General features: G+C 50.4%; 13 protein-coding genes across 13 annotated transcripts; 8 read left to right on the top strand and 5 right to left on the bottom strand.

Moving 5' to 3' along the window:
- Positions 1-674: 674 nt before the first annotated feature.
- Positions 675-1049, top strand: AUEXF2481DRAFT_68737 (uncharacterized protein; the record flags this gene model as incomplete). The annotated part of the gene is made up of 2 exons (XM_013485410.1): positions 675-813; positions 892-1049. 2 exons carry the CDS (start codon positions 675-677, stop codon positions 1047-1049), a joined length of 297 nt encoding a protein of 98 aa, XP_013340864.1.
- A 230-nt stretch (positions 1050-1279) lies between these two features.
- AUEXF2481DRAFT_430641 (uncharacterized protein) lies at positions 1280-3151 on the bottom strand. The gene is made up of 3 exons (XM_013485451.1): positions 2534-3151; positions 2231-2327; positions 1280-1976 (listed from the first exon to the last, which is right to left on the bottom strand). The coding sequence occupies exons 1-3, from the start codon at positions 2894-2896 to the stop codon at positions 1510-1512; spliced, it is 927 nt and encodes a 308-aa protein (XP_013340905.1). The 5' UTR covers positions 2897-3151; the 3' UTR covers positions 1280-1509.
- A 1861-nt stretch (positions 3152-5012) lies between these two features.
- AUEXF2481DRAFT_7791 (uncharacterized protein) lies at positions 5013-8177 on the top strand (the record flags this gene model as incomplete). The annotated part of the gene is made up of 1 exon (XM_013485323.1): positions 5013-8177. The coding sequence occupies one exon, from the start codon at positions 5013-5015 to the stop codon at positions 8175-8177; it is 3165 nt and encodes a 1054-aa protein (XP_013340777.1).
- Positions 8178-8754: 577 nt separating this feature from the next.
- Positions 8755-9804, top strand: AUEXF2481DRAFT_43185 (uncharacterized protein). The gene is made up of 2 exons (XM_013485381.1): positions 8755-8815; positions 8886-9804. The coding sequence occupies exons 1-2, from the start codon at positions 8760-8762 to the stop codon at positions 9325-9327; spliced, it is 498 nt and encodes a 165-aa protein (XP_013340835.1). The 5' UTR covers positions 8755-8759; the 3' UTR covers positions 9328-9804.
- Positions 9805-11481: 1677 nt separating this feature from the next.
- On the top strand, positions 11482-12048 carry AUEXF2481DRAFT_7789 (uncharacterized protein; the record flags this gene model as incomplete). The annotated part of the gene is made up of 2 exons (XM_013485322.1): positions 11482-11705; positions 11766-12048. The coding sequence occupies 2 exons, from the start codon at positions 11482-11484 to the stop codon at positions 12046-12048; spliced, it is 507 nt and encodes a 168-aa protein (XP_013340776.1).
- A 1712-nt stretch (positions 12049-13760) lies between these two features.
- AUEXF2481DRAFT_43180 (uncharacterized protein) lies at positions 13761-14501 on the bottom strand. The gene is made up of 2 exons (XM_013485380.1): positions 14164-14501; positions 13761-14104 (listed from the first exon to the last, which is right to left on the bottom strand). The coding sequence occupies exons 1-2, from the start codon at positions 14438-14440 to the stop codon at positions 14007-14009; spliced, it is 375 nt and encodes a 124-aa protein (XP_013340834.1). The 5' UTR covers positions 14441-14501; the 3' UTR covers positions 13761-14006.
- Positions 14502-14849: 348 nt separating this feature from the next.
- Positions 14850-16096, bottom strand: AUEXF2481DRAFT_32297 (uncharacterized protein; the record flags this gene model as incomplete). The annotated part of the gene is made up of 4 exons (XM_013485343.1): positions 14850-14906; positions 14929-15051; positions 15105-15822; positions 15885-16096. The coding sequence occupies 4 exons, from the start codon at positions 16094-16096 to the stop codon at positions 14850-14852; spliced, it is 1110 nt and encodes a 369-aa protein (XP_013340797.1).
- A 1368-nt stretch (positions 16097-17464) lies between these two features.
- On the bottom strand, positions 17465-18375 carry AUEXF2481DRAFT_430333 (uncharacterized protein). Its single transcript, XM_013485450.1, has one exon. The coding sequence runs from the start codon at positions 18099-18101 to the stop codon at positions 17568-17570; it is 534 nt and encodes a 177-aa protein (XP_013340904.1). The 5' UTR covers positions 18102-18375; the 3' UTR covers positions 17465-17567.
- Positions 18376-18649: 274 nt separating this feature from the next.
- On the top strand, positions 18650-19384 carry AUEXF2481DRAFT_7787 (uncharacterized protein; the record flags this gene model as incomplete). Its single annotated transcript, XM_013485321.1, has 2 exons — positions 18650-18850; positions 18920-19384. 2 exons carry the CDS (start codon positions 18650-18652, stop codon positions 19382-19384), a joined length of 666 nt encoding a protein of 221 aa, XP_013340775.1.
- A 213-nt stretch (positions 19385-19597) lies between these two features.
- Positions 19598-20573, bottom strand: AUEXF2481DRAFT_43176 (uncharacterized protein). The gene is made up of 2 exons (XM_013485379.1): positions 19926-20573; positions 19598-19869 (listed from the first exon to the last, which is right to left on the bottom strand). Exons 1-2 carry the CDS (start codon positions 20225-20227, stop codon positions 19707-19709), a joined length of 465 nt encoding a protein of 154 aa, XP_013340833.1. The 5' UTR covers positions 20228-20573; the 3' UTR covers positions 19598-19706.
- Positions 20574-21033: 460 nt separating this feature from the next.
- On the top strand, positions 21034-22279 carry AUEXF2481DRAFT_7785 (uncharacterized protein; the record flags this gene model as incomplete). The annotated part of the gene is made up of 2 exons (XM_013485320.1): positions 21034-21466; positions 21516-22279. 2 exons carry the CDS (start codon positions 21034-21036, stop codon positions 22277-22279), a joined length of 1197 nt encoding a protein of 398 aa, XP_013340774.1.
- Positions 22280-24499: 2220 nt separating this feature from the next.
- On the top strand, positions 24500-25560 carry AUEXF2481DRAFT_430315 (uncharacterized protein). The gene has a single exon (XM_013485449.1). The coding sequence runs from the start codon at positions 24734-24736 to the stop codon at positions 25304-25306; it is 573 nt and encodes a 190-aa protein (XP_013340903.1). The 5' UTR covers positions 24500-24733; the 3' UTR covers positions 25307-25560.
- Positions 25561-26817: 1257 nt separating this feature from the next.
- Positions 26818-27681, top strand: AUEXF2481DRAFT_43171 (uncharacterized protein). The gene is made up of 2 exons (XM_013485378.1): positions 26818-27051; positions 27109-27681. The coding sequence occupies exons 1-2, from the start codon at positions 26986-26988 to the stop codon at positions 27448-27450; spliced, it is 408 nt and encodes a 135-aa protein (XP_013340832.1). The 5' UTR covers positions 26818-26985; the 3' UTR covers positions 27451-27681.
- The last annotated feature ends 42 nt before the right edge of the window (positions 27682-27723 follow it).

Genomic DNA, 27723 nt, shown 5'->3' with positions numbered 1-27723 from the left:
AGTGATGTGCTGTGCATGTGTGCCCAACGAGTGGTCGGTAAGGATCCATAGATGGTCAGAGACATTGGCACGGTTACTCAATCCATACGACCGGTATCATGATTCCTGTCGCAATTATGTGGCGGTGCAGAGGTGAAGAAGAAGAGATGAGCGCACGAAAGGCGAGCTACTCGACCCTGAAACCTTGTAAGATGACGATTTGCACACTCCAACCAGGTACACAACAAGGGTAAGAGTGGGAGGAAAAAAAAGCAAACGAGACGTCTCGGAGAGGGATCAGCATTGCGAAATTCATTCTTACAGAAGATGAACACGCGTCACTGTAACCATGAGAGTGGCATTGAATCTGTAACACGAGAACGGGATTGAAGGCTTGCAATTGTCAGATAAGCCCTCGCGAGGCTGAGATTCCTCCGAGTCGGACTACTACTGGGCCAACGGCTTGTTCGGATGAGCGGGCCGAGCCATGAGGGCTGCTCTGCCAAGACTTTGACTTGACGATTGTTGGAGTCGTGAAGCTGGGTGCGTTGGTGCATCATCGTCACGAACCATCGCAAAATACCAGAATCATTTCACAAACGAGCAGACGAAGGCAACGAAATCATTTCAAGAAGAACATTCGGATACGAGAGATAGATACGAGACAACAGGGAAGAAGAGCAAGGATATACACAATGAGCGCATCGCCCGTCAACAACGCCAATGGCGCAACTGGAGGATCTGTCAACGAGGCTCGCGACCCCTCTGGTTTCTTGAGTGAGATCATCGGCGCACCCGTCACCGTCAAGTTGAACTCTGGAGTTGTCTACAGAGGTGTGTTGAAGCTGTCGTCCAGGATTGGAGCAACAGGTTGTAGAACGAGGACGAGTGCTGACATGCGGGCATGCATAGGTGAACTGCAATCAGTCGATGGATACATGAACATTGCCCTCGAGCAAACAAACGAGATTGTCGACGGAAAGATTAGAAGAAGTTACGGAGATGCCTTTGTGAGAGGTAACAACGGTATGCGCTCCTCTCCACTCACATCAAGCTGCGTCCCGGACTGATTTGGACATCGCAGTCATGTACATCTCCGCCGACTCATAGTACGAGCAAGCCGCACCTCTGCAGCAGTACAAGAATATCAAGGTGGAGTCCAGAGTGGATGACTGGGTGCACAACAGTGCCGAGTTCGCCGAGGCAAGATCGGATCAATCGCCGCCATAGCATGGTTTCTTCAAGTACGAGGACGAGGGAGGTGAAGATGCATCGCGCGTTCAATGGCAAGGAAGTTCCCCCATTCGCGTAGCATCTTCGGTGTACTCTCAAGGAGGACCGTCCGCTCACTCACACGGAAGCTGGGACATGCTGAGCTCTGAACCCTTAGAAACGCAACGCTGAAAGATGAAGAGGGTCTGCATATTCAATAAGCATGTAGATTGTTATACACACTTGACTTGCGTCTTTGCCACTCTCTATCAATGCCACTGTCTACGTACCAAGCCAGACTCTTTTCTTCACAAACGCTCAAGTGTTACCAGACAGAGCATCCTTGACAGTAGTAAACAAGCTCTCAGCACCCTTTTGCGGAATCTTGGTCGTCCAAACAGCAACAGTCATGCCATGCAACTTGACCTCACCCTTCTCGTTCCTCTCCACATCCTCCCCCTTCAACGCCTCCTCGAACACTTTCTTCACCTTCGCCCTCTCCTCACCCTGCAGCACAGCAATTTGACTCAACGTACTCAATCTCTCCCAAAGCGCATCTTCAAACAGCCAGACACTCCACTCCTCCACATTCTCAGCCAGAGGCAGGGCAAACAGAGGTTCGGCAGAGGCAGTAATGGTGAAGGGATTAGAGGATAACTGGGAGTCAAAGACTGAACGCCATTTCTCATGGCGGAAACGAGGTTGCTTGTCGTCGAATGTGTGGATCAGGTCTTGGATTTTTTGCTCCCAGGAAGTGGTTGCGGAGTGCGATTTTGGTGCGTTGTCTAAAAGGTAAGAGATTAGAGTTGTTGATATCAGAGCAAGTGCGGCGAGTGGTATGTGGGATTATGCTTTGAGAGTTGGTAGTCTTTTGGTTTGGATTCATGCCGTCTATGAGTCTGTAACAAGGGTCGTCGACGTGAGGGTCTTTGGAGAAAAAAAGATCACATGCAGGTATGATGATGTGCAGTGTTTGGGAAAAAGGCATGATGTGCAGCGTCATGGTATAGAAGCGAGGGTGAGAAAGGCTCAAACTTACAGTCTTCAATGTTCCAGATCAGGCCTAGAGCGCCATGAGGTTGTAGCACACGATTGATCTCTTCCAGAGATTCAATGTTGGCGAACCAATGGAATGCCTAACAGGAAGGGATATCACAGTCAGCCTACCTGAATAATGTGCGTCTCGTGACTACGTGTTTTTGGGAGAATCCAAAGTCTTGTCATCGATGCCCTAGTGTTAAGGTTTCTTGTTATAGAGACATTGAACAGTGACATGGGGAACCGGAAGAGGAAATTGTGGGTGAGATGCAGAGTGGCAGGGAAAAGGTCGATCATCTCCTACCTGGGCAGCTATCACGGCATCTACGCTCTCATCCTTCAAGGACTTCATGTCGGTTGAGAGACCATCTTGAACGCTGACGCCTTTGAGGTGCTTGTCCTCCAACACCTTGCGCATATCGGCATGGGGTTCAATGGCGATGATCTCGTACCCCTCATCTCTGTCGGCCAAGAGCTCAGTGAACTTTCCGGTGCCCGCCGCGAGATCCACCACTGTGGCTTGAGGGGTGTCGGCGACGCGTACACCGTCGAGCAGGACTGAGACGCTGTGAGCGGGGAACGAAGGGCGGTGCTTGTCATACAAGGCGGCATTGCTAAAGCCGCTCTGCGCCGAGGGGTTGATTTGACCAGAGGTAGTGGACGTCATGATGATTCCTGCAGGATACAAGGAAACCAATGTCGCGGTAGATGTTCGACAGAGAGAAAAGAAGCACAGGGATTATTGTGGTGAACCGGTGCTTTTCTCGTTGTGAAACGGGCAAGCGAGGAAGCGAAGTGCCAAAAGGATGGTTGAGGAAATCAAGGTCGAGCGATCAGTCGACGTCAAGCAGAGCGAAGCATCACGATGCGGGTTGGAAGTGGAGAGCATCAACAAAGTGGGCACCGGGCGCGGGAGATGTGCGGCGGGGTGTGGATTCATTTGGCTGCATAAAATATCACAGCCACACCAACCACCTGATCGTGCAATCGAACGTGCTGTAGTCGATTCTCTTTTGATGTGTGATGAGAAGCGACGCATCCACGGCATTTCTATGTACCTAGGGCAAGCGACTGGTTTGTAATTGATGCGCAGCTGATCCCCTGCAGTAGCAAAGTCCGAAATGTGAGACCTTTCCCTCGGGCTTCTTGCAACATCTTGCGAACACGGTTAAAGCAGATGAGACAGTGTTCATACGGGTGGATGTCAGTTAAAGGGCAGAAAAGGCAAAGAAACCAAAAGAACAGTGCTTCCCCTGGTTCAAGGTTCTGTTACAGAATTAGGAACGGCCATCTGCGGGAGACGGGCGGGAAATTTTCTTCACACGAAGCTTCTCTTTGCTTCGACTCGTGGAGTGTCGCAGATCCCAATTGTGGTCAATGAGCACCAGGATGGCGCCACAGCCGGGCTGGCAGGATCGCACACGCACTGCAAGCGTTTTCGATGCAACCGGAATCACTCGTTTGTGGAAGCCTCCAGCAGACGCAGCGGCTCATGAAGTTTGAGAGCATGGATTGTTGTAGACAATGGACAAATGTGAAAACACATGTGTAGCCCGATTGGTTGAGCGAGGGCCTTATGGAGTTACTATTTTGGAATCGCGCTTGGCAGATAAATCGATAGGGAGCCCAGAGGAGATTGATGCATGTGAAATGTGGAGTGCTTGTTGACTCTACAAGATTTGTAAAGGCATCAGCGATTCATGGTGTTGGGCAAAGAAGTGAGTGAAGCTTCAATACCATTGATTTATCAAAAACGCCAGACTACCTGGATGTCGAGGTAAAGTTGACGATAGACTCGAAAGTCAAACCGGCTGTGTACTGTTAGGGTCAGAAAACACGCGTTCGGCGGGCGGGTTCATGGCTGTGGGAGGGTGAACGGACAGAAGAGACGACATCATCTTGCACGTCTCTGCTCGAGTTCTCATCTCGCCGACAAAGCCACAGCAGGTAGAATTGCGCCGGATGAGCAAGTGCGGGAAGCAGGTAGCTAGCGTCTGACCTTGCCCGTGCCTGGACCACCAGCAACCACTCTACGATCTCCTGAAGCGAAATACGAGCACCAACCTCCAGGCAGCGCGACCTCGTTTCCTTTTTCTCTTTCGAAGCTCTGCCATTGTGAATTGCGCCAAAGCAATCTCTTGTCTGTCGCCAGTCCTGAAAATTATCCCCTCGCTCGTTCGCCCAATTAATATCCTACGCATCGACAGTGCGACAAGGCCGCAGCAGCCTCCCAATCAATCGGTCAGTGACGTTCCGACGCTTTTCTTAGTAGCATCCGAGCAGGAAGGCGCAACGGTTTCTCAATCGAAACATGAACGCTCAGCGGTCGTGCCTGCCTTCACGATTCGGAGTAGTTTCTTCACAACATCGCTGCAGCAGACGTCTCTTTCTGTCCCTCCTTTCTTGAAAGTCTCAGTGACTTGGCGCTTGTTGTTGCTGTCCGTTCCCCTGGAGAACGCCTTCCTGTTCTTTCCTTTTGCTCGACGAATCACCTTCGACCACTCTTTCGCTGCCAGGAACCGCCGAGCCCAGCCTCATTGCTAACCTTGAGTCAGATAATTTTGTTGATACTGAATACATACTTTGCGTACATACCATATCGGCTTTTGAGGCGCTCCAATCCTGCTCGGCCCTTTCGGATCTTCGGTCGTCCAACAACAATACATTAATACCCTCGCTCTACCAACTCGAAATCGTTCCTTCACCCTACCGCCCTGTGGGCTTTGTCGGAGACGACAGCAGTACCTGCTTTAATACGCACATCACCCCGCACAACCATCTATATGCCTAAGAACCCGCTCAAGAACTTTGCCCGTCGCAAGTCCTCCGGAAACATCCTCGACCTTCCTTCAGAATCCACCACGTCAACCGCGCCGGCCTCTTCCAGCTTCCGTGTCATCGAAAGACCCGACAAGGTAGCTACGACAGTCAACGGCGGACGGCCTGGAGGTCCTGTGAAACGGACAAGTGGCGGGCGACCGGGATCGAGCATCCTCTTGAACAGGAAGTCGGGCAAGTCGCAGGAGGACTTGCTAGCAAGCGCGAACAGGTCGGTCCCCGAAAAGAGCCAGAGTCGGCCACACACAGTCTACGGGGCGCTAAAATTGGGCAGGGGCAGTGGCGGAACAGCCCTCTCGGGTTCTTCGGGCTACTTTGACAATTCGTCTTCCTCTGCACGCTACAGCTCTTCGTCCACTCTTCCCTCTTCCATCGAGGCAGAACACGAAGCAGAGAACGAGGACCTTTTCCCTCGAAAGACGGCTGCCAACGGCAACAGTAATCTCAGCAGCAACCGATCCTCGGCCGCATCCAACGCGGTTCCCGAGCCACCGTCGTTTTCCGCCCGCGCAGGTAGGGCTATGTCCTTTGGTTTGAGAAGCAAGCAGAACACCAGCCCCGGCACCATGACTGCTGCAACGGCCCACATGCCTGACCTCCCCGAGAACAGCTTTATTCGTGACCGTGCCACAACCATGAGCAGCAACGCAAGCACCGCTGTACCGCCGAGGATCGACGCTAGCCTAGGCTCCATGTCTGACTTTGGCAGCGACTTTGGCATGAACATGTTTGAGGGATTGAGCTCACCGAGGCAAGCCAAGAGCAACATGGCAGCCCCGCAGCCTGCGCACGACAACTATGGTAGATCGGTACGTCGACAACAATCGCCAGGCTTCAACAACTACAACAACGCTTACCAACAACGTCCTTACCAACAGGCATCCCAGCCCCTACCTACTCCATCGGCTCCTCGCCATGAACCCACTCCTTTACGAGAGCCCGAGGCGGAGGCCGAGACCGAGCCCGAGACTCGTCACAGGCCTGCCAACTTGTCTGCTGCCGCAGCAAATCGTTACTCATGGGCAAGCAGAACCTCCAACGATGGATTGATGTCCCCAGCCTTGGGCTCTGATATTTCCTCGCCTCCGCTTAATCCTCCCTCAACCTTCGCTCGTTTCAGACCTGGATATCAGCCCGTGCCCGATCGCTATGGCTCTCCCGCGAATGAGCCCGAACACGAACGATCGAACAGCTATTCTAGCGAGGACGATGTTTCACAACCCATCTCGCGGACAAAATCACCCCTCGTCGAATCATACACAGCTCCCACCTCCCCACAGAAAGCCACCCCGGCCCCCAGAAATCCCACCATCTCCACAGTCGGTGGGGACGAAGCAGGCGAGTCTCAACACACAACTCCTCGCGCCAACAACCTACGACCCACAAGCAACACCTCGGACGGCCTGTACGATCACTCTCCCAATGGCCCGACAAGCCGTGCTGTGCATCCTGCAGCTGCTCCGATCGCCCCAAGAGCCCAGTCTGGTCAGCTTTCACCCACCAAGAGAATGACGAGGAAGGAGTTCGAGGCTCAGCGTAGAGTGGTCAGCCCTGATGAGAGTGAAGAGTCTGAAGATTCCGAGGACGAAGGCTATGATGACGATGATGAGGCAGAGCGTCAAGCAGAGCTCGCTCGTCAAAGGCGCAAGCAAGAAGCCAACATGTCTGTCTACAGACAGCAGATGAAGAAGGTTGCAGGAGGAAACCCCTCCGAGCTCCCCTCGCAGACCAGTCGTCCCAGCCTGGACCGCGCCTCGTACAGCGCACCTGGGCTTACCAGGGACTTCTCCAGCGCTAGTCTTGGCGCAGAGGTAGACGAGGAAGATGACGAGGTCCCTCTGGGTATTTTGCAAGCCCACGGGTTCCCTGGCAAGAACCGTCCCCCGACTCGCCTTGGAAGCGCCCCTCCGACTCCCGGAGGTGCTGGTTCGGTCGTCAATAACGGTATGGGAGGTGGTAGTCTTCCTGTATTTGCTCGCAATCTTCCCGCGGATCCCTACTTTGGGGCTGGTTTAGTCAACCCTATCAACCGAGAGTCGCTCGCTTTCGGCTCTGGTGGTTCAGTATATGGCGGAGCGTCTCCTTCCATGTACCAACTGCCTCAGATGCCTCAAATGCCCCCTCAACAGATGCCCGGCATGCCTCAGGCTGGTGGTGGTCTTGTTGGCGTTATCGCCGGCGAGGAGCGCGCTCGCGCCGCCAGACGTGTTAATCACAATGGAGGCACTCCCTTCAACGCGAATGGTCTCCCTCTTCCTGGAAACATGAACATGCCCCAGATGCCTCAGATGCCACGATCAAACTCGATGATGAGCATGGCTGGGCCGCAGATGGGCCCGCAAATGGGTATGGGCGGTTTCATGCCGCAGATGCCTCAGATGATGGGAGGCGATCAAAACGCTCAGCAAATGATGCAGCTCATGTTCCAGCAAACTCAGATGATGCAACAGATGATGGCAATGCAAGGTGGTCAGATGCCTCAAATGCCGCAGATGCCTCAGATAAATTCTCCCCAGATGCAGAATGGGTTCCCTAACATGTTGCCTAATGGCATGCAGAGACCCATGTCCATGGGCGGCCCGAACGGTCAGCAACCTGGCATGCTTGGTCCTCAAGGCTCTATGCACCAGCAACAAAGGTCTAGCACGATGACAAACCTCCAGCCACCAGGCTACGCTGGATCGATGTACGACTATAGTCTGAGCGCACCTCGTGGAGGTTATACTCCATCCATCGCACCGAGCGAGCGTAGCAACGTCGGAATGCCATCGCGTTACCGTCCCGTGACTATGGAAGGCTCCAACAGCCGTACTGCAAGTATGACCTCGCAGTCTGGTATCCAGAACTTCGCCAACAAGAACGCATCTGGTTCTTTCCTGAACCCCAACAACATCCCTGCAGCCAACGGTAGTAACGTGCCGCGCACCACCATCAAGGTCATCGACAAGCCCAAGGGCTCACCGAGATCACCTCAAATGAGACCTGACGAAGAAGACGATGATGAAGGCTGGGCACAATTGCGCAAGAAGAGAGAAGAACGCAGAAAGCGCGGCACCGCTGGAAAATCTCAGGAACAGACCCTTAAGGAGCTGTACAGCGGCTTCAACTAGGACCTCTAAAATTTGCTTGTGCAAATCACCAACAACCCCATTCTTATCCTGGATGCTGGGACCTCTTTTTCGGCAACCTTGTCTATAGGCTTTTCTTCTCTATTTCCCTCTCCCTTTTTTCCCACTTCCCTTCCATCACCCTAGTACTTCTTGTCTTTTTTCTTATTCCTATCTTTTTCGTCGGCACAGGGTTTCTTGGGACCTTGGGCTCTTGTCAATCTCTTTTGTCTCATCACTACGGCGTTGGCCCCCTCGGTGTTTATTTCTTGCATCTACAACAACAACAACAACAACAACAACAACAACAACAACAATAACAACAACAACAACAATCCCAACTCAAAATGGAGCAGCAGCAGCGAAAGGAAACGAATCGAATGTATGGTTGTGTGTATTTTTCCCTCTTTGGGAGGTGGAAGCTTTTCTTTGGGCCCAAGGAAGAGAGAGGAAGAAAAATGAATGTGAAGGTGGCAATTGAGTCTTATGTGGATCACACAAAACAGCGCGAAGAATAATATGAGAAGTTCCGATTTTTATTTCATGTTTCTTGTCTGTGAAGCTTTTGTGATGTGTGATTCGAGGATGTGCCAACAAGCTAATGGGGGGTGGGAGAGCAATGTGAGCTGGGGATGTGTTAGGTATGTCTTCTCCTTCCAGCTGTCTCGTCTCTGGTGTCTGTCTCTGATCCTTGATGTTCTATCTCCACAGTCCAATCAAACGATACGTCTTGCCATGCGAATCATGTGTCCTTCATTATCTGATGGACGTCCCGCTTGACCTGACCATGCGCGTAATCAGCCACGGTATTTTCGAAGGCACGCCTTGCTTTCTTGTGGAAGTCTTTGAGCGGATCTGGTCCAGCCATGATGAGCTGCACAACGGCCCTCTTCACAAAAAGAGGATCCTTCAAAACGCGGTTATGCAACGTCTCATAAACAAGGTGACCCTGGCCGATGTTGTCAAGAACTTCTTCGGTCCATCCATCGACACAGGCCTCTACTGCATTATCGATTATGAACTCCAGGGAAAGCGCATTACTGGCCTTGGTCAGCATTTGTTTGTCAACAAGCATCTCCCCAACTTGATGCAGGAGTTACAAGAGCAGCGGCTTACCTCTCAGCCTCCTCATTCATCCTGGTCAACGTCCTAGCGATGTCTGCAGCTTCATCTCTAAACTCAACCAGTGTCTGACGAGTCGGTCCCCAGCTGTGAGACATGGTGGTGCTCAGCCCGCTCTGCATCTTCTTCATGCGGTTCGAGAGGGCGTCGAGAGGTGTGGAGGGGACTTGTGCCACTTTCGTGGACTTTTGCTGGTCTTGACTGGTGGCGCCAGAGGCTTTTGCGGGCGGCATCCTAGTGAGGGCGGGCGCTGGTTGCGCGGGTACGTTCTGAGAGCTCGAGCGGGTGTTGTGAGACTTGGACACGCGCTCGGTGGGATTTGGTTTGGGACGCTTGAGGGGAGGTTCGTCGGTCGTCGGACGCGGGTGTGCGGTTGAGGAGTGAGAAGTTATGCTGATGCCGGGCCAGACGACGGAAGGGAAATTCACGACGAAATGTGCACTGCACTGTGTGATTGAAAGTGTTGCGGAAGGTAAGTCTCGATGTGGAGTAACTCAATGACAGGTAATCATGCTCGTTCCTTCCTTCCTTCCTTCCTTCCTTCCCTCCTTGATTCATGACCAAACTAACGATTTCGTACGTCTTCACAGCCACTCATCTCCGATCGACGATGCACTGTCTTCTTCGCGAACAATTCCTTGCACGTTGGTCTTGCCTAGTGCTCTGTTCAGACGTTCCCACTGACCCTCGAGTTCGTTCTTGAAATCATTGGTTGCACGCTCAATCATATCGCGCTTGAATTGGCGCTTGACTTTGCCTCCGAAGTCCGCCAGTGGTTCCGGATCCTCCGCGATGGCCTTTGTGATCGTATCTTTGAAGAGGTTGTCCTTCTCGTTGATCTCCACACAGTAGCTCTTGTAGGTGAAGTTGTAGCACGATCCTTGCAGGCTCGCGAGTGCTGAGAATTCGTCACCTATGATCCTCTCGATGCCAGTCTCGATGAGGAACTTCATTGCTACGGCAGATCTGCTGGTGTGTCAGTATCTGTCCTCCATCAGAAGGCTCTCAAGTTACTGACTTGGCTTCGTTGGCGATCTTGGCTTCATGATCCTCGGTCTGAGGCGAGCTGCTGATAGTGCCCTCGCCGCCATGAGAGTTCTCAAAGGCCTTGACTTCCAGACTTTCGAGTGTGCTGCGGATGCTGTTGGTAGTGTCTTCGCATGCCTTGACATCTTCATCTCGAACTCAACCCCAGTCAAGGGAGGGTGTAAAAAACCATAGCTCCCTTCCCAATATACCGACTTCTTGGTATGATCACATGTTCCGACGGTTCCTGACGCAATAAATGTTGCACGTCCGTAGAAGGACCTCAATGCTGCTTTCCCTCTACTTATATAAAGTCCGTTCCATCAGAGGGCCTCAACCATATCCAGTGTCTTATCGTAAGTGACCAACACGAACGAGTCATCGAGTTCAAAGCAGTGAGTGGCAATCCGCGCATACGCTGAAAGCGGTTAGGATGTTTGACCGAAGCAGAGGCCACGGCAAGGACAGGTAGGAGACCAGCAAGGAGAAGAGCAAGAAGCCTCATCTTTCTCCAACGTAAGATATGTCTTGAATAACTGCAGATTTTACCTCTAAGACAGATTGCTCGAGATGGAAGGCTAATTACTCGCACTGGCTGCTGCAATTACTTACATCTTTGTCAGTAAGAGCAAACCAACTCATAGTCCGTCAAAAGTCAGTTGGCGAGTTGAAATCTTCTTTGGAGGATCTTTGTCATAACCGTTGACTCTTAGAGCGATGAATACTGTACAAAGTTTCTTTGATGTCCAGTCGCCACCTGACGACAGGTCTTGCGGTTAGTTCGAGGTCAATAAACCAGGTCTGCGGTACAGATTCAGGCACCAATGCATAAGAGCAAACCAAGGAGATACAGTAAGCACTTTGTTTCTATCTATGAAAAACACGACTAAATGATCGTTTTGAGTGAGGCAGATGACTTGGTACGTCAGTCACTGGTGGTTTGATTTCGGGCACTCAAACTCTCTACTTACTGGGTGTCACAGCTTCATTTGTGCGCTAGACTTGACCACGGTTACGTCTCGCACGTCTGAAATTCTTCGAATTGCAATTGATTCTACAGAGATTCGCTCCACAACGCGCATCGCTTTTCAAGGTATGCATCTCTCGTCTTCGCTCGGTCTCGTGGAAATCATCTTTCTGACTCAAGACTATCGGTTAGATGGACTCCTCCTCCTCCTCCTCCTCTGAAACCACTTACAATGACACTACGTCTGCATTCCACAAGATCTCCAATAAAGACATGATCAAGACAAAGCAAGGTCTCGAAATCATTGAGAGTCGCTTGAACAGTATCTGGGGCCATGCACGCACCGACTCTGTCCTCAACGAGGTCCTCGCCGTACGTAACTCAATTCTCAAAGCTCAGTCTATCTCAGACAACTTGTAAGTCAACTTCGTGAGACATGACAAAAGTATTCTTTGTTTACTAAACTTGTCAATAAGCACTCCTGAATCCTCCGAATGTGAGCACGAGGTCCAATTTATGCCCCACAACGACTCCCTACTCAAGTGTGGTATTGAGAAGACTATTCGCGACTTGGTGAGCAAGCTACCGAGTTTCGGTGGTTTCAGCGCAGCAACCATGACCACATTCCTCAAAAATTACGCCCTCGAAGATATGGATGAACTCCTCAGAATTTTCAAGCAGGAGATGGAGGAAGTCCCTTTTGTCAAAAGACTTCGAGATCAATCTCAGGATCTTGGTCATTCATTTCTTCAGCGCTAAGCTACAGGGTAAAATGGAGAAAGATCTGACGAAGCAATTTGGACAGATCTGAGAGATGCGTGGTCATAAGACTTGATGGATGAAACTCTCGGCTCTAGAGGAGGTATACCATAAGGCGAAAATGTCTCAAAAAAGACCACGGTGGTGCAATACTCTCTTGGGAAGAAGACAATGAGATGGCGTATATGGAGCAAAGGTTGATGAGACTGACGAGGAATGGCAAGGAGACATGGATATCGAGCGCAGCAGAGATCGACACTACATGCCAGTCAATTCTCAATCTCAACTTTCATTTACAATGTGAAGCTCCAGACCTAAGGAGAATGTTCTCAAGGAAGCTCTTTCACGAGGTGTCTTTGACCTGTGAATCTGGAGTGCGATTGCTATGATTACCGATGCAACGGATGGACTATGACACAACCGCTTTGGTCTCAAGTCTCACTCAATTTTCTAGCCTCTTCCTCCTGCTTCTTGTCCTTGAGATAATCTGCAATCTGCAATACCAGGTACATCTCATTGACGATAGCCTTGACGTTGGCCTCGAACTCAACGGCGAAGAAAGGCCTTAGATCAATGGCTGCTTTGACCTTCTCGCACAGACAATTCATATCCCAGTCGTGGTTCAGGTAGCTCGACATCATCATATTCTGAAGAGCGCCAGAAACTGAGATTGTACTCATCATATTCGTAAGGACTTTTTCGATACCGGCATTAAGGAAAAACGGTTGGAGTGTTCCTGACATAACGTGATGCAGTGTGGTCTCCATCATCTTGTCCTTACTGCCGTGGTTGAAGTCGATTTGGGTGCTGAGGGATGCATAGGTTAGGAGGGCCTTGTAGCAATTGATACCGTGGGCGAGAGCCGCGATGTCCTCGTTGAAGATCAAATGTTGCTACTCCTTGCTATTGTCGGGTGTCTGTTACTTCGGTCAAAGGTCTTGTTCGACATCGAGGTACAATAAATAGCAATATCCTTACCTTGCACATGTTCGATCTTTTATTCGGGTGTGAAGATGGCGAAGAACAAATGCAGGAACAGAGGAGCCTGTGGGGTCATATACATGCCAGCAAGCTCGATCAAACGAATTTTGTTTGCTCGACCATTATTCAAGCACACTCAAACATGGCGAGTCACAAGATCATGAAGACCAGTTGATATATGTTCGGGCCATGTTTGAGCTACGTCACGACTGATTGCAGCATCTCATCGATAACACTTTTCTCAACTCGCTGGACACTTCCACCACTAGCAAAGATCAGCGACGCGTACCTTCTTATTGTGGGTGCGGCTGTCTGCGTACGAAGGATAACCACGAGACTAGAAGCCGAGGACGCGCATCCGGTCAATTCACGGTAGGATGGATGTCGGTCCCTCGTAGACGAGTGTCAATCGAGAGACTATCATGGAACGAACGCACGACATAGGAAGCACAGGAATACGCTTAGCGGAGCGACGTGTAGTTAGTAGTTACGACTAGGGCAAGGTGTCTATCTTTGATCGTCGGACAGGGAGATGAAGTGCTGTGAAAATGCATACTTGTATACGTGCTGCTCGTACATCAAGAGGGAGTCATAGTGGTGTGGTAGTGTGCCCGAGAGACTTCTATTGTGTGGCCTGGTTGAGAGTCAGCATCTCATCGAATATACTCTTTGAGCCAGCCCCTTTCTTCTCCCTTCCTAACCAATATTTTCTTCCATCATCACATCGTTTTGCTCAGAATAGCGAGAAGCAAGCAGGTACGATCAAGCTTTTGTTCTTTCTTGACCTTCGCGTACTTTTGTGATGTGCTGTGGATCCTGAATGGAGCTGATCGCCTTTCCATCGTCATCCTGGCGAAGATGTTTGTCACCACGACAGAATGAACGCATTGTCCACACTTCCCTCTTGCTCTCTTCTCACCCTTCTAGAGCTCTGTTTCCTCATCTAATCTTCGACGTTGTCTTACTCTCCCTCCCAATCAAGCATCATCGTGGGGACCGCCCACGACTCCATTCGAAAAGACACCCTTGCCGGTCTTCACACGACAAGTCGGACAATACCAATCACGGGACATATCAGGCATGTAATCCAAGCCTACGCACTTGAGGTGATACCATTCAATAACACAGTGCTACAAGATCTCCTTAGTAAAAAGTTCCCAAAAGAAAGGATGCCAGACAGCCTTACATTGTAATCGCAGCCGATCATTGTTCCGTGGGCGTTTTTGCGGCACTTGCAGAAGCGTGGCTCCTTGGGGTCGACGGGTCTTTCTTTCTCTTCGATTTCTTCTTGAATGAATTTCTCTCTTCCGGCTTTGGAGATTGAGTATAGAGGTCCACTGGTACTGGCTTTGGCTTTGTTGTTGATGTAGTCGGGCTTTTGGGCGTCTGTGTTCGTTGTTTGCGCAGACATTTGAATGTGCTATGCTAGGTATAAGTCTGATAGTCTTCTCGATGTAAGATTATTATCTCGCCTTGTGTTGTTGCACGAGAAGCTGTTTGTTGAGTGGCGTGAGAGGGTAACAGATCAAGGAGGCACTGTTATATATCTATCATCAATGGCTTTTCTCGCCAGATGTGAAGAAGACAATTCGTAACGATACGTTGTGCGTGTTCGAGACAACAAGGAAGATTTGCAGGCCACGGAAACGGAAGATTCGATTATGTGAAAGAAGAGCGAAAGCCAGAACCTCCCAGAATCTCTAAGCCGAGCTATGGCTTTAATATAGCACTATCTCACCCGCAGCATTTTGGCTGCTCTGATGTGTGTGTTCCATCAGTCCTGCACAATCCCTGTGCCTGCGTACCTCTTACGACCACTCTTAACCATCGGCTCTTATTGTGAGATTGAAATGGCCATGTTGTCCTGCTATCATGCACTGGTCGTCATGATTATCGTACCAAACCATTAGAAAGAAGACCACGACCAAGTTTTGTACGACAACCTGGGCAATACCACAGAATCTCATCTGGTGGAGATCTTTTCAGGTTAACGCACTTCATGTGATACCACTTTCCCTGACACTATGAGGATCCTGTCAGCTACCGAACCTCTTCTTCCAACGTGGAGTACTTACATCGGGGTCACGATGGTTTTCGCATTCGATCATTTTCAGTCTGCCAGTAAAGCCGTTGCAAACACACCAGAGCAATCTCTCAGGGCCATCGTCGGACTCAGTGTCTTCTTCGGGATCAGCATCCTCATCGACGTCGGCAGGAGGTGAATTACCGTCGATCTTTTCAGGATCGTCTTGTTCAGGGGTAGATCTCTCTTCAACCACAGAAGTAGGACGAGTGTCATCTTCGATCTCTGTAAAGCTGGGCTCAACGCTGTTTTCTCTTGTCTGTTGTAGCTCAGGCGCCTCCGGCATAATTCTGTCCAGTTCGGTTTGAACCGTCTGCATGATCGTGTCAATCAGTGTATCCGGCGAAAGGTCCACCATTGTCTCATCTTCGGAATTGGCGTCGATGTTGACTTTGCCTACGATTCCATGCACGATGGTACTAACGTCGGGGTCGTCCTGTTGAGTTACATTTAGTTCACTGTGAAACATGTAGTATGTCATAATGAATGCCGATCCATCATCCTCAGTTGTTATACGTACAACTTCATGTTCATGTGCAGATACAGTGTTAGAGCCAAGGACCTTAGCTGCAAACTTGTCACCTGGCATCCAAGGAGCTGGCCCGACTGCGAGGGTGACGTCCTCACGGATCCAGGGATGCTCAATCACAGGCTCGGGTAGCTCAAGGCGGGTACGTCTGAGATGCCTACTGGCGCGAATGTTGGTATCACTGTTGTAAGGTCAGTCACGAATACGGTACCCTAATTGCATGTATTGGAAGACAAGACTCACCGCATATACAGCAAAGACTCCAACACAGGAAGAGAGATAAGGTCAATCACTCTAGCAGGGATGCCAGTATCTAGAGCTCTGATCCAAGCGTCGACCTCACCACGAGTGAGTTGATCAGCACCGGGCAGGTTTGGCTCGGCGGCCAGATGAGTTGAGATGTGCCTAACGAGAAGCATGGTCTCCATCGCGGATTGAATGTAGTTGTTCGACATGGTGATAGAGCTTTGCGCGCATATTCTGGAGTGCGCGATCGAGAAGATGAGATGCTTAGTGTATAGATACGAGGTTTTTGAAACAAGTGTTGTTTGCTTGCGCCTGTGTTGAAGCCAGTTGGGAAATCCGCCGCGCTCTTTCGCTTTCCGTGTCACGGAGCAACGTGTGTGAAAACGACTCTTTTCTGCAGGAACTGGAATATTGAGCTTTGTGCATCACTTCTGGGAGGATGTTCCCTACGTCTGATTCATCTTATTGTGCCATGGTTCGGTACCTACATTGCAAAACATAAACCAGATGATCTTGCAGCCAGCATGAATTGGTAAGTGAGTCTTTCCTGGGCATATACCAGGAGACATGCTCAAACATGGACGAAGCAGGGACGAACAAGGAACCTATGAACGTGTGGCAATTGGCCACGCGAATGAATACCAACCTTGTGGAAAGAAAGAACGCTCATGGAAAGAGCAGCCATGTACTTCACGACCGTTGAGAAGCTATCGGCAGTGACGCTATATTGATTCCATCCCATACAGCTTTTACTCAGCTCAACTCTTCGATAGATTGACGTCAAATTTTCCCTTTCTGTCTTTGAGTGGCTTACACAGATAACGCAAGTTCAAAGGCGGCTTCGTGTCTGTCGCAATTGCTTCTCTGTGCTCTCTACCCATTTTCTACGGTCTGTTGGCGAGTGAGCAGAAAAACGGGATCAGCGCCTTGAACATAGCGAGACACGTCGTGATGTGGACGCTTGCAGTCCTCGACAAATGTCTTCAAGGGCAATTCAAACGATTGCGTAGCCGCTAGATATTGGGTATGCCGATGAAATCATTCGAACTCGTTCTCTAGCCCCTGAGTTCGGACCCTGTGTACGAAATAGGAAGATCAACGAATTTACCAAAGCGACAGGTACCTGCGTGACTGCATCTGGATCACCGTGACTATGAGTTTGTGATCCTGCATTGTCATTCGCTCAGCTCCACGTGGTTCTTGTCACAAGATTCAGTTTCCCCTACTTGTTCCGACACGGAAGATTCCCGGTATAGTCAATAGGCGTCGCTACCAAGAATTCGAGCGTGATTTTGCGGACTGATGCCTGCAAGCTGAGTAAGCAGATTCCGTGATCTTGGGCGCTCATGAGTAGATATAAAGGCAGGATAAATCTCTCCTGTTTCCTTTCTTCTTTCATCTTGGACTCTGTCCACTCCCTCGAGAACCAGGTGCCGGGTAGGTGCACCTGGGCAAAACTTTTGCATGCTGACATCTTTAGGCCCGGCACATGAGCTTGTACCTCTTCGTGGTGTGCCGGACTAGTAGCCTTCGGGTGAAGCCAAATCAAGCTCGACCTCGAAAACCTTTCGACAACCTGGACTCCGACCGGCCGAACCGAACGATGCGACCGATGCGACCGATGCTACCGATGCGACCGACCGAACCGGAACTGGAAGTCCTGCGCTGCAGGGCGATTAGTTAAGAAAGAGGAGGTAGAATGCAATGCGATGCAGGCAGGCTGCTCAGCCAGGAGAGGAAGCGGACGGACGCGTCTGAATTAACCCGAAGAGGAGGACATTTACAGCGGTATGCTTCGGCAGGTGACGAGCTGACGGGCTCGAGAGCGGGAGCCGGATGGACACATCTGAGGCCCCAAGAGGAGGTAGTCAGTAATACAATGAGGCTGATGAGCTTCATAGAGCAACTAGATGGACACGTCTGGGTAGCCTGAGAAGAGGAGGGCGAGTTCATGCGATGCAGGTGCTGATGAGCCAGATAACGGGGCTTGACTAGGTCGGACCCTTGCGACTTGAGTTTGTCAAGTTGTTCCTTTCGTGCGACCAGTTCTTTCCATGACTGGACGTCTTCGAACCCCTTGGGCATGTAGCCTTCCGGTTCCAGTCGGCGTACGTAACAACCGCGACAGCTATAATGGTCAGGAAGAGCCTTGGACTGCCAGTACAGTGTGCCTCCATATCGTACAAGACCACAGGATTCGCAGACGGGCCCCATTGGGGCTGCATATAGCACAGGACGGTGCGACTTCCAGGGTAAGTCCTCTCGTATCCATGAATGCAGAAGTGCCCATTTTCTCAACAATCTTAGCCGCCGTTCTGCTGGATATCTTGCTTTATCTGCTTTCCGCCTACTCTCGTAAAAAGTAGGATCCGTTTCCACAGAACGCTGCTGCGATTGACGTGTTTGATCTCTGGCCTTGTTACGCCATGCCTCATCTGTACGCCTTCGTTGCCTCCGTTGTTCGGCCGTGATGGCAGGGTTGACCAGGTAAATCGAAACTAGTGTTCAGGTATATAGAGTCGTGCGAAGGAGGTGCGGTGCGGCAAGCGCGACATCATCGCCGCGACGCACGGGCCCAAGTGATTTTTTGGTCCCTGTAACAATCTGTTCTGCTCTGTTAGCAAAACACATCCAATTGTTATTTCTTCGTACTACTGCATTCTGGCCATTGGAATTGCAAAACTTAGAGTCGCCTCCACTTGTCAACGTCACTTCTACCTCTACATTCTACGCCGGTCACCTCAGAAAATACAACAGCCATCATGGGTCCACGACAAGCCCCCAGAGCCCCGCCAGCAAAACGCCGCAAGACAACTACTCCAGTCGAAGAGTTGAAGTTCGATCCAGAGGCACGCAACGAATGGCTCACAGGATTCCGCAAGAGAAAGCAACAGCGCATCAAGCACGCACAAGAACAGTCCGCCAAACTTGACAAGGAGGAGAAGGTCAAGGCGAGGAAAGAGGTATGACTTGCGCGCCCAATTTTTAAGATGTCGTCGAGCTATGAATAAGATACTAATACCTTGGACCAGTTGCGCGATCAGAGAAAAGTCGATCTAGAACGCCATGTCGCAGAAGTGAACGACCTACTCAGAAAAGCAAACAAGGACTCGGACGATGAGGATTCTAATGCAGAAGATGAGGAAGAGTGGAACGGAATCGCATCACCGCCGAGGCCATCAATCGACGGTGTAGATGAGTACGTTGACGAGGACAAATACACGACCGTAACGATCGAAGCCATGGACGACGCAAAGGCTTTCACAAACGGCTCAGACGACGAAGAGGATGCTGCTGCGAAGAAAGACTACACAAAGGACAAGGAAGTCGAGCCAGTCAAGAAGAGGATGGTCTGGATCAAGGGAGAGAAGGTGGAAGCCAAGAGCATGCCCAAGAAGAAGAAATTCAGATATGAGAGCAAGGGCGAAAGAAAAGAGACGCGCCATAAGCAAAAGGCAAAGAATGCCGCTGCGAAGAAGGCCAGAGAGGAGCAATGATGGATGCATACATTTCGTTACAAGAGCACGCATGATACCCCAATAAACATCTTGTCTTTTTCATGGTCAAAGAAGGGCCTCGATTCTATTGGTGAAACTAGTGGTGGTGGTGGTGGTATCGTTTGGGAAGGAGATGATGACTTCTTTGAAAGAGTAACAAGTTCAGAAAAAACCGCTCGGAGAATGCTCTCATTCTCTACGTAGCGCTGATGACGCCCATGCTGACAACCCAAGATGAAGAAACGGCGATGTGAAGAAGACGGTGGGAAATACGAGAAAAGGGCCGTGACGAACGGATGCAAAGGTGAAGGGAAGGTGCGGCTTAGATGTTGCCAATCTCGGCGACAAAGTCGTCGAGCTCCTTCTTGGTGGCATTGTACTTTGCGTTCATCTCCTCGTACTTGGCTTCCCATTGGTCGCGGGAGGCCTCCAGGGCCTGCACCTTACGCTCGTAGTGGCCGGCCTTGACGTCGGTCTGGCGAAGCCTGCGGACACCATGTTAGTATCGTGATAAGGCAGATGGACTAGGGCGCAGACATACTTGTCGTTGGTTTCTCTCAAGTTTCTGTCGGCCTCCTCAGCCTCCTCTTCGAGGAGCTGCAGTCTTCTCTGCAAGCTCTCGTTCTGAGTGCCGTGCTGGGCGCTCTCATCGGCGGCAGCCTTTGCGTCCTTGAGGCCACCCTCAATCTTCTCTAGCTCGCCCTCGAGGAGTTGGTTCTTGTGCTTCAGCGAGGTGATCTCTTGCTCCTTGGCGAGGTTCTCCTGCTCAAGCGACTTGACCTTTGCCTTGAGCTCCTCGTTCTTGGATGCGGACTCGTCGGCCTCGAGGCGGAGAGCGTTCATGCGCTGTTGTTGGGACTCATGTCAGCTTTGGCCCAAGAAGCGGTGGGGCTGAGGGGTAATTGAAGAGAGCAGCAGCGACATCGTGATCAGATATAGACTGTAATTTGGACGATTTCGAATCATGCACCTTGCGGTGTATTAAGGGGAATCGTTGAGTTTCATCATGTAGATGTGGTGTGGGGGGAGTGAGGTGTTGGAGCTTGTGTTGATGACACGCACCTGCTTGATGGCATCCATCTTGTGTGTTTGTTGTGATTATTGAGGGGGAAAGTTGTGAGAAGTGGTCAGAGTAGCTGGAGAGCTGAAGCTGAGTTGGATGGAATATGAGGTCGGAAAAGCGGTCTCTCAAAGTGGCAGTATTATGGGTATATGAAGTTGTAGAAGTTCAGGGGGAGGGGGGATGATTCTCGAAGTTTGGTGTGATAGACGTTTGGGCCACGCGGAGGCTGCCATCAACAGCCCCGACCTCCGCCCGCCAAGGCCAGGGAACCTGATTGGTCCGTGACAGCTTGTTGCCGAGTCGACCGAGCATCAACAGACGGATGGCCAATGGACATTTACGGCCTCCTTCCCCAACCGTGGTTAGACGTGTAGTTCGTAGCAGTTGCCCTGTCACGAGTACTGAAACTGAAGACACGGCCTTAATCTGCTCGTCTAAGCTCGCGTCATGCGATTGGAAAAAGTGGCCATAAACAAAGAGGCACCTGACGACCGCGTGCATTACAATTGCTGAAGACGCACTGCCTGGAATCCTTCGACACTTTCTCCACCTGCATGAACCGCGACCAAACGACAAACCGACCACCATGTTCGCCGCCCGCGCCGATCAAGAAAACCTGGCCTACGCCCATCAAGCTGCCGCCGCTGCCAAACCACTAAATCAACAAGCAAAGACTCCAGCTAACAAGGCTCCTAAGACGCCGTTCCGCCGCAATCAGAATGACGAGAACGACGCTTTCCAGTCCGGCTTCAAGACTGGCAAGACGACCAAGAAGGTCAATCTGGATCCCAATGCCTTCATCACTCCAGCCGGCCCTCGCAATCGCGCCCCACTGGGCATGAAGACAACCAATGCCAAAGCAAAGACACCAGCTCCCTTGACCATCAAAGCATCCGCTCAGAAGACTCTGAGCCCTCGTCTACGCAGACAGAAGGTCAAGATCCACCAAGCTGAGTCAACCCAGCAGCAGCAAGATGATGGCGTGCCGGATATTGAGTACATGGCCCCCAGATCCATCCGTGAGTCTATCCTTGGTGAAACTCTATGTCGCCGGCTAACCCGTCTCAGCCCTACCTGACCATCCAGACACAATCCACGAACGCGACTACTCAATGCTAAGTCCCGAGTATGCTACCAACGGCTTTTGGGGCGCTTTCGGCGACGCTCCCGATGAGCACGGTGTGCGACCGACTGAACGCAAGAACCGCGAGATGATGGCACGAACAGATAAGATCCAACAAGACATCATCCGACGCGCTCTTGAAGCCGATGACTTCCTCAGTCTTGATCTCACAAAGGTCCGCAAGGGCTTCGAGGAGAAGGAGCTGCAGTCCAGAGCACCTTCTAGCTTGTCGGCCCGACGTGCAGTCAGTGCCTTGTCGAGATCATCATCGACTACGGCACTTGGTCCTCGCTTTGCTGCTCCCACAGCGACCGCCGCCGCTCGCTCGCGCACGACCAACACTGTCCGCCCTTTACCCCGCAAGCCCGTCTCGTCCTTGACCGCGCCCACGGCATCGTCGACTCGCCATGCCACGGTAGCCACCGCTTCCCGGAACACCCTTGGCTATGCTGGAGGCCGTGCCGTCTCTGCTGCGTCAAGACGCCCGTTGTCAACTCTTCACGACAAGCCTATCACACCAACCGAGAAGAGAACCAGAACCGTTCTGGAGAACCTCATGGCCGACGATATTGAGGTCGAAGAGCTGCTTCGTGAACGTAACGCCCGCATGGAGGACAGCGATGCTCCTGTGGAGCCTATGAGCAAACTCTCGATTCTTCTTGATGAGGATGACGAGTTCAAGGACTTCCAGCTGACCTTGCCCGAATGAGCAAGCAGCGGTCATTGTCACGGTCTTCGTCGCAGAAGATAGACCTCAACTACATTCATTCACTCTCATGCCCACTGATGATGTTTACGCCCACTTGATGCTGTACATGCACTATATCATCAATTGCATGCCCTTTGGTGTTCACGCACACTACTTCTTCGCTGCGTCAGACAGCATTCTCTGTTTAATTGTTTTGGCTCGGTGGTCTCTTGTTAGGTATTTGGTTTGGGCTCGATAGCCACTGGAATTCCGGGTTAAGTACTACTGGTAGCGCTGGAAGCATGGTATGGCAATACAGCTAGCTACCTTATGAGTAGGGGTCGCTCACTTGATAATACATTCGTTTGTTTACTGAGCACTATTCTAGTGTATCTGCGATGTTAGGATGCACCATTTCCATGTTGTAGTCTTACTGAGCTCTAGCACTCATTTGATTGTAGACATGAGTTGAGACCTTGTGTCGTACGTCCGCTGTGACCAAGATCAAATAGGGGAACAGGCAGCCTGCTACCGATCATATACGAGTTCAAATTTTCAATTGTTTCCCTACGCTACGACATAGAAGCCTCTTGAGACGCGAGTCGCTCTTTATCACCTCTTTGCCTTCTGGCAATCTTTACGATATGCGAGGAGGATGTTGAGGAAGTCAACACCGCAGATGCAGACTCCAAATGATAAGACCACGAGACCACAAGACTTGGGAAGATGAGAGTGAGCATGGCCTCACCGATGTGCCTACCTGCAGCCGAATCAGCAGAGGCGTAGAGGTACAGCTACCAACGCGCCGAGAATCATTCCACTCACGACAACAATTATGACCTGCATCGCATATACGACACGAAAAAGAATTCGTAAAAAGCACAATTGCTATATCCATTAGCAAAAATCAGCAAACAGAAACCCCTGCGGGAGGCCTGAGCCCGCAGAGGAATAGAGAAATGGTATTTTCTTTGCTAATTTTGTCGTGTGAGGATTACTGGGACCTCTGACCGTGGGTGGGTTTGAACAGGCGACCTTTTAGATCATGCGTACACGATCGTAGTGGGAAGAGCGACGGGCTCGATTGCCCACTACACCAAGGCCACCTGAACGAAGGAAATGCTGGTTTTTGTAATAATGAGGGTGGAGCTAAGAGGGGTTTACTTGATGGTTGATAACTCGCCGCTTTGAACCCACGAGAAAGAGACAGTATTTGAGAGATACGTTCAGGTGTTCGCGCCCTGAGTCGAGTCGAGGACGATGAATTTACAGTCACTGATTGCGTCTCGAGTTCGATGGTTACCCATGCGACACCTGCTGAGCGTTTAGCAATGCGTTATCTGCACGAAACATTATTTCACACGGCTTTTCATGATTATCTCATGCGCCTGTCCTTGAGCAATACTGTTCATAGTATACGAGTTTTGCATGCTCGCAACTCCAGAAAGATATTTCTACAGTAGAAGAGACCGCAGCCTCGGCCAAAACTATGAAATCCCCTCTCTCTTCTTGATAAAGACAACGTAAGACTCGTTCTGTCTAGCGCTCAGTTCTCAACGAAGTCTTCCATCCTGGCGACAAGATGTCAAACTTGAGCTTGTCATCTTCTTTTCCTCGACGGTCCTGCAAGAAAGAGTCTTTGTCGTCGCAAACCCAAAATTCGACGTTCGGATCTGTATCTTAGCACAAAAGCTACGGCTGTAGCGCTAGTACACATAATACAACTCTTCGTGGGATACTAGGCAGTGAAGACGTGAGTCCGGCTGGGCTCTCGTGGATCGGTCCCGTACTCCTGTCAAGCTGCTGTGATTTGCAGTCATTGAGTATGAAACTCCCTCGAAAGCTTTACATTTCCAACCAGGCGTCGTATCCAGACAATTTGAAATTATCAGAGGAAGGTCCTTTGCCATTTTGGCCTAATGCTACCAAGAAACAACTATGGAGTGAAGTTGTAATAAAGTTCATCCAGGCACCCTGCATAATTTCTCCATGTGCATGCGTACATTAATTAGTGCTCAGAGGTCAAAGCTTGTCTCCAGCTCGAGCTTCTCTTTTGGATCGAGCAGCAGTAAATGCCAAAAACTATTCCATCACTCAGAACGTCCACTGAAGGCTTGCTCAAGAGTCACTCTCCACTTCGGCCGCATCTCTTCGTGTTTTCATTCGTGTGTTATTCGGCTCGATTCTAGCAAGTTTGTGTTTGGGAGACTCAATTGCTTGGCATACACGAGAAGCTCTCGCGCTTTTCGGCACATCAACATCCGATAGCGAACCGTCCAAACGCGCTCTTGTTCTCCACTCAACACGGTCTCGCGTCGACCATCGATATGACTGCTCGTCTCACGCTATCTGATCCAGAGGTGAAATTGCTAGCAAGTCAGTCGCTTTCACGAGAACTGCTACGATGCTTTGCCAAAGCTGTGAGGTGAAGCAGACTGGCAACAATGGAGTGACGCGCTGCATCATGCCGCCGTGATGGCTGGCACTGATGCTATCCTCAACGGCGAATCCCTACACCCACAGTCACTGGAGGGTAAGCAAGTCACCACGACTGAGTGGAACGAAGATGTCAAGTGTACTGTAGTATGGCGCTGCCGTAACGAAAGCTTGTTGAAGGTTATGCACAGTTCTCTGGCAGCAAATGTTGACATGCATGAATTCGGAGGGCTCAACGCGCACAAAAGCTATCTCGGCCTCAAATCAAGATACCACATCTCTGAGAACCGAGGAACGCTCGAGCTTTACAATGTACATCTCTCGTCGCCCATCATCACACTTGAGGGTTCACCAAAAGACATTGCCAAGATGCTGCAAGTTGCATTTGACAAGTACAATAGTCTGTTCGGTCACGACATTGCCCAGCGACTGCCGACAAATTCTCTGAAGCTGGAGTTTCTCAATTCACTTGATCACATGTATGATGGCTGGGTCAGGACTTTGTTGAATGACAACGACGTTTTGGAATTGGAGCAATTGCCGGTACTAGCTTTTGATGACCTGGTCGATTTGGTCGTCCTTGAGCGCGATCACCACCATCACAATTCATGACCGAAAGGGGCACGATTACTCGGAGCTAATGTGTGCGCCTGGTCACTGCAAATCCAACCAGACACACTACTGTGGCGAATTACGCTTCAAGGCAGGCGAGGGAGAGCGTGACTTCCACTGCCTCATCAAACCGTTCGACGTACAGAAAGTTGCCTCTCTATCTCCTGCATCCGAATACCGCGGCCAGCACACTATGATTACTTTTGATGGTCTTAAGTATGGATGGACAAGTCGCAACTAATCACGGGTTATTGATGGGATGTCCGAGGTAAATAGACTAACAAGAGGAACTGAATCAATGCACGGTTTTTCTATGTCCAGAGCTGTATAGAAGGAGAGACTGTAGTAAAGGCGCTCTTCGTGGACATTTTAAGTGACAGAAAAAGTAATGTGCCCTTTTGTGCTGACTGAGAAGCAGTCTACGAGAGCTGCGGGATGTAACTTCCTCCTGTATGTTGGCACCTTCCTCATCTGGTTCGCACCTTCGCGATTGTAACGAGTTTACTCATCATGCGTCAACGGCGACGACCTCGTCTTCAATCTCGCCCGTCCACTCCATATGCTGCAGACCAGCCCTGATACTGCCTCTACCCTCGGCTTCGAATGTGCCCTTGAACTCCTCGCCACGGCCGGAGCTCGTCAGGTTGCTGATGTGACAGTAGTTGAGGATTTTGCAAGACATCAAGCTAGTCGTGGTTTGGTAGTCGTCTGAAAAAGCCGGACTGTCTGACGTGTTGGGCACTCCTCGAGCAGATCGGACCGTCCCTCCGAGCCTTAGTCCGCAACCCGTTTTCACACACATTGAAACCTTGGCTTCTACGATGCATCTCAGATGCCTCGTCTACGATTGTTAGAGTCTGTATAGAAAGATAGTAGACTGGAAGCTAGCATCCCTTAAATGAGGTCTTATATGTGTCAAAATCGACCGTATGGGAACATTGATCTTGGATACATGTCAAATCGCTCCTATAGGGCGACGAAGTCATGGACGATACAGGCTGCGGACTAAATCACTGTGCAAAGATGCTGACACAGCATCGATGACCTTGATGAAATGTAATACCACAAAGTTCTGTGCTGTACTGACCACCCTGACCACATCATCTTTTCTAGCAAATCATCCTCTGCAGGCCGCCCATGCTAAGATCTGACCAGCGGAGAGTAACTGTATGAATGCTGACTGAGTCAAACTATCTAAGGTCTATGTAGTCTTGTTGTGGTGCACAATTCGGATTCTCTGTCTGTCAATCAGAATGCCCGTACTTTCACAAGGCTCCCTCGCCTGTTCGCTTGACACAAGTATGAAGTATGCTGCTTTGCAGAAACATTTGCAACCGAGTTAGTGACCATTGTATCCTCTCCATCACACCTCCTATATGTGCTACTATGACCAAAGCAATTGATGTTGGTTGTCGCATTAATATCTAGTCACGTGTGATGGTCAAGCTTTACTATCTATCGGTCTAGACCGTTTGATCAACCACCCCTCTTTCGCATAGCCGCTGACATATTTGGAATCACGAAAAACATGGAAACTTATATGAGCCGTGGAATCTGAGGCGATATCATGATGCTTTCAGGCACTCTTTTATTCCGAACACGATCTAAACAAGTTTCAAGTTTTTGACACAAGCCCACTCGCTGTTCTTAGTACCATCAATCTACGACAACAAATAATCATGGGCAAAGGATCCTGCTACTGCGGTAAAGTCTCATTCACCTATGAAGGGGAGCCATTGAACAAGGTAAATACTCTCCCGTGGAGGAATCAACATAGCACAGATACTTAACTACGCGACCAGGCAATTTGCCATTGCACCGATTGCCAGAAGATCTCCGGCTCCGCCTACACAACAAACATCATTGTTCCTGTCGAGGGCTTCAACATTAGTGGTACGCCGAAGAAGTATTCTGCAAAAGCTGCTACTGGAAGAGAGGTCACCACTGTATTCTGTGGTGACTGCGGAAGTCCTTTGTGGAGAGAGGGCGAGATGTCAAAAGACACTCTTGTCGTGAGAGCTGGATCACTGGATGATAAGGGTGCTCTGACGGCAGCCAAGCCATTGGCAGAGGTCTATACTAACGATAGAGCTGGATGGTTGGGTGAGCAGGAAGGAACAAAGCAGTTCCCTGAGATGTTCTAGTTGTTTTTCTCTATGTGACGGCCAAGCTCATTGGAAATAGGAAGTTGGAAATTTCGAATGAATCGGCTGAGATCAAAGCCGATGATGAATGGAGAGCGAGGATGTCAAACGTCCGGTATCCGATATTGGCTAACATGCCCAAGTCAGACAGGAAGTCCGGGTACCCAGATGATCGGTACGAACAAAGTATGAGACGAAGAACCACTAACCATATAAACGTGTATATGCCACAATAGTCGATGCTGTTATCGATCATACTTTCAGTTTGCAGTT

This window comes from Aureobasidium subglaciale, assembly GCF_000721755.1.
Source record: "Aureobasidium subglaciale EXF-2481 unplaced genomic scaffold scaffold_22, whole genome shotgun sequence".
Classification (NCBI taxonomy): domain Eukaryota; kingdom Fungi; phylum Ascomycota; class Dothideomycetes; order Dothideales; family Saccotheciaceae; genus Aureobasidium; species Aureobasidium subglaciale.
This window is presented reverse-complemented; position numbering and strand designations above follow the sequence as displayed.

Excerpts from the sequence above, each read along its gene's own strand:
- AUEXF2481DRAFT_430641 (XM_013485451.1), bottom strand. The coding sequence starts at position 2,896 with ATGACGTCCACTACCTCTGGTCAAATCAACCCCTCGGCGCAGAGCGGC. Across the intron at positions 2,328-2,533 it reads ATGCCGTGATAGCTGCCCAG|GCATTCCATTGGTTCGCCAA; the intron begins GTAGGAGATGAT and ends CCTTCCTGTTAG. Across the intron at positions 1,977-2,230 it reads GATCTGGAACATTGAAGACT|ACAACGCACCAAAATCGCAC; the intron begins GTAAGTTTGAGC and ends CTTACCTTTTAG.
- AUEXF2481DRAFT_43171 (XM_013485378.1), top strand. The coding sequence starts at position 26,986 with ATGGGCAAAGGATCCTGCTACTGCGGTAAAGTCTCATTCACCTATGAA. Across the intron at positions 27,052-27,108 it reads AAGGGGAGCCATTGAACAAG|GCAATTTGCCATTGCACCGA; the intron begins GTAAATACTCTC and ends CTACGCGACCAG.
- AUEXF2481DRAFT_430333 (XM_013485450.1), bottom strand. The coding sequence starts at position 18,101 with ATGGGGCCCGTCTGCGAATCCTGTGGTCTTGTACGATATGGAGGCACA.
- AUEXF2481DRAFT_43185 (XM_013485381.1), top strand. The coding sequence starts at position 8,760 with ATGTGCCAACAAGCTAATGGGGGGTGGGAGAGCAATGTGAGCTGGGGA. Across the intron at positions 8,816-8,885 it reads GTGAGCTGGGGATGTGTTAG|TCCAATCAAACGATACGTCT; the intron begins GTATGTCTTCTC and ends CTATCTCCACAG.
- AUEXF2481DRAFT_430315 (XM_013485449.1), top strand. The coding sequence starts at position 24,734 with ATGGCTGGCACTGATGCTATCCTCAACGGCGAATCCCTACACCCACAG.
- AUEXF2481DRAFT_43176 (XM_013485379.1), bottom strand. The coding sequence starts at position 20,227 with ATGAACGCTCTCCGCCTCGAGGCCGACGAGTCCGCATCCAAGAACGAG. Across the intron at positions 19,870-19,925 it reads TTGAGAGAAACCAACGACAA|GCTTCGCCAGACCGACGTCA; the intron begins GTATGTCTGCGC and ends TGGTGTCCGCAG.
- AUEXF2481DRAFT_43180 (XM_013485380.1), bottom strand. The coding sequence starts at position 14,440 with ATGTCTGCGCAAACAACGAACACAGACGCCCAAAAGCCCGACTACATC. Across the intron at positions 14,105-14,163 it reads CTTTTTACTAAGGAGATCTT|ATATGTCCCGTGATTGGTAT; the intron begins GTAGCACTGTGT and ends ATTACATGCCTG.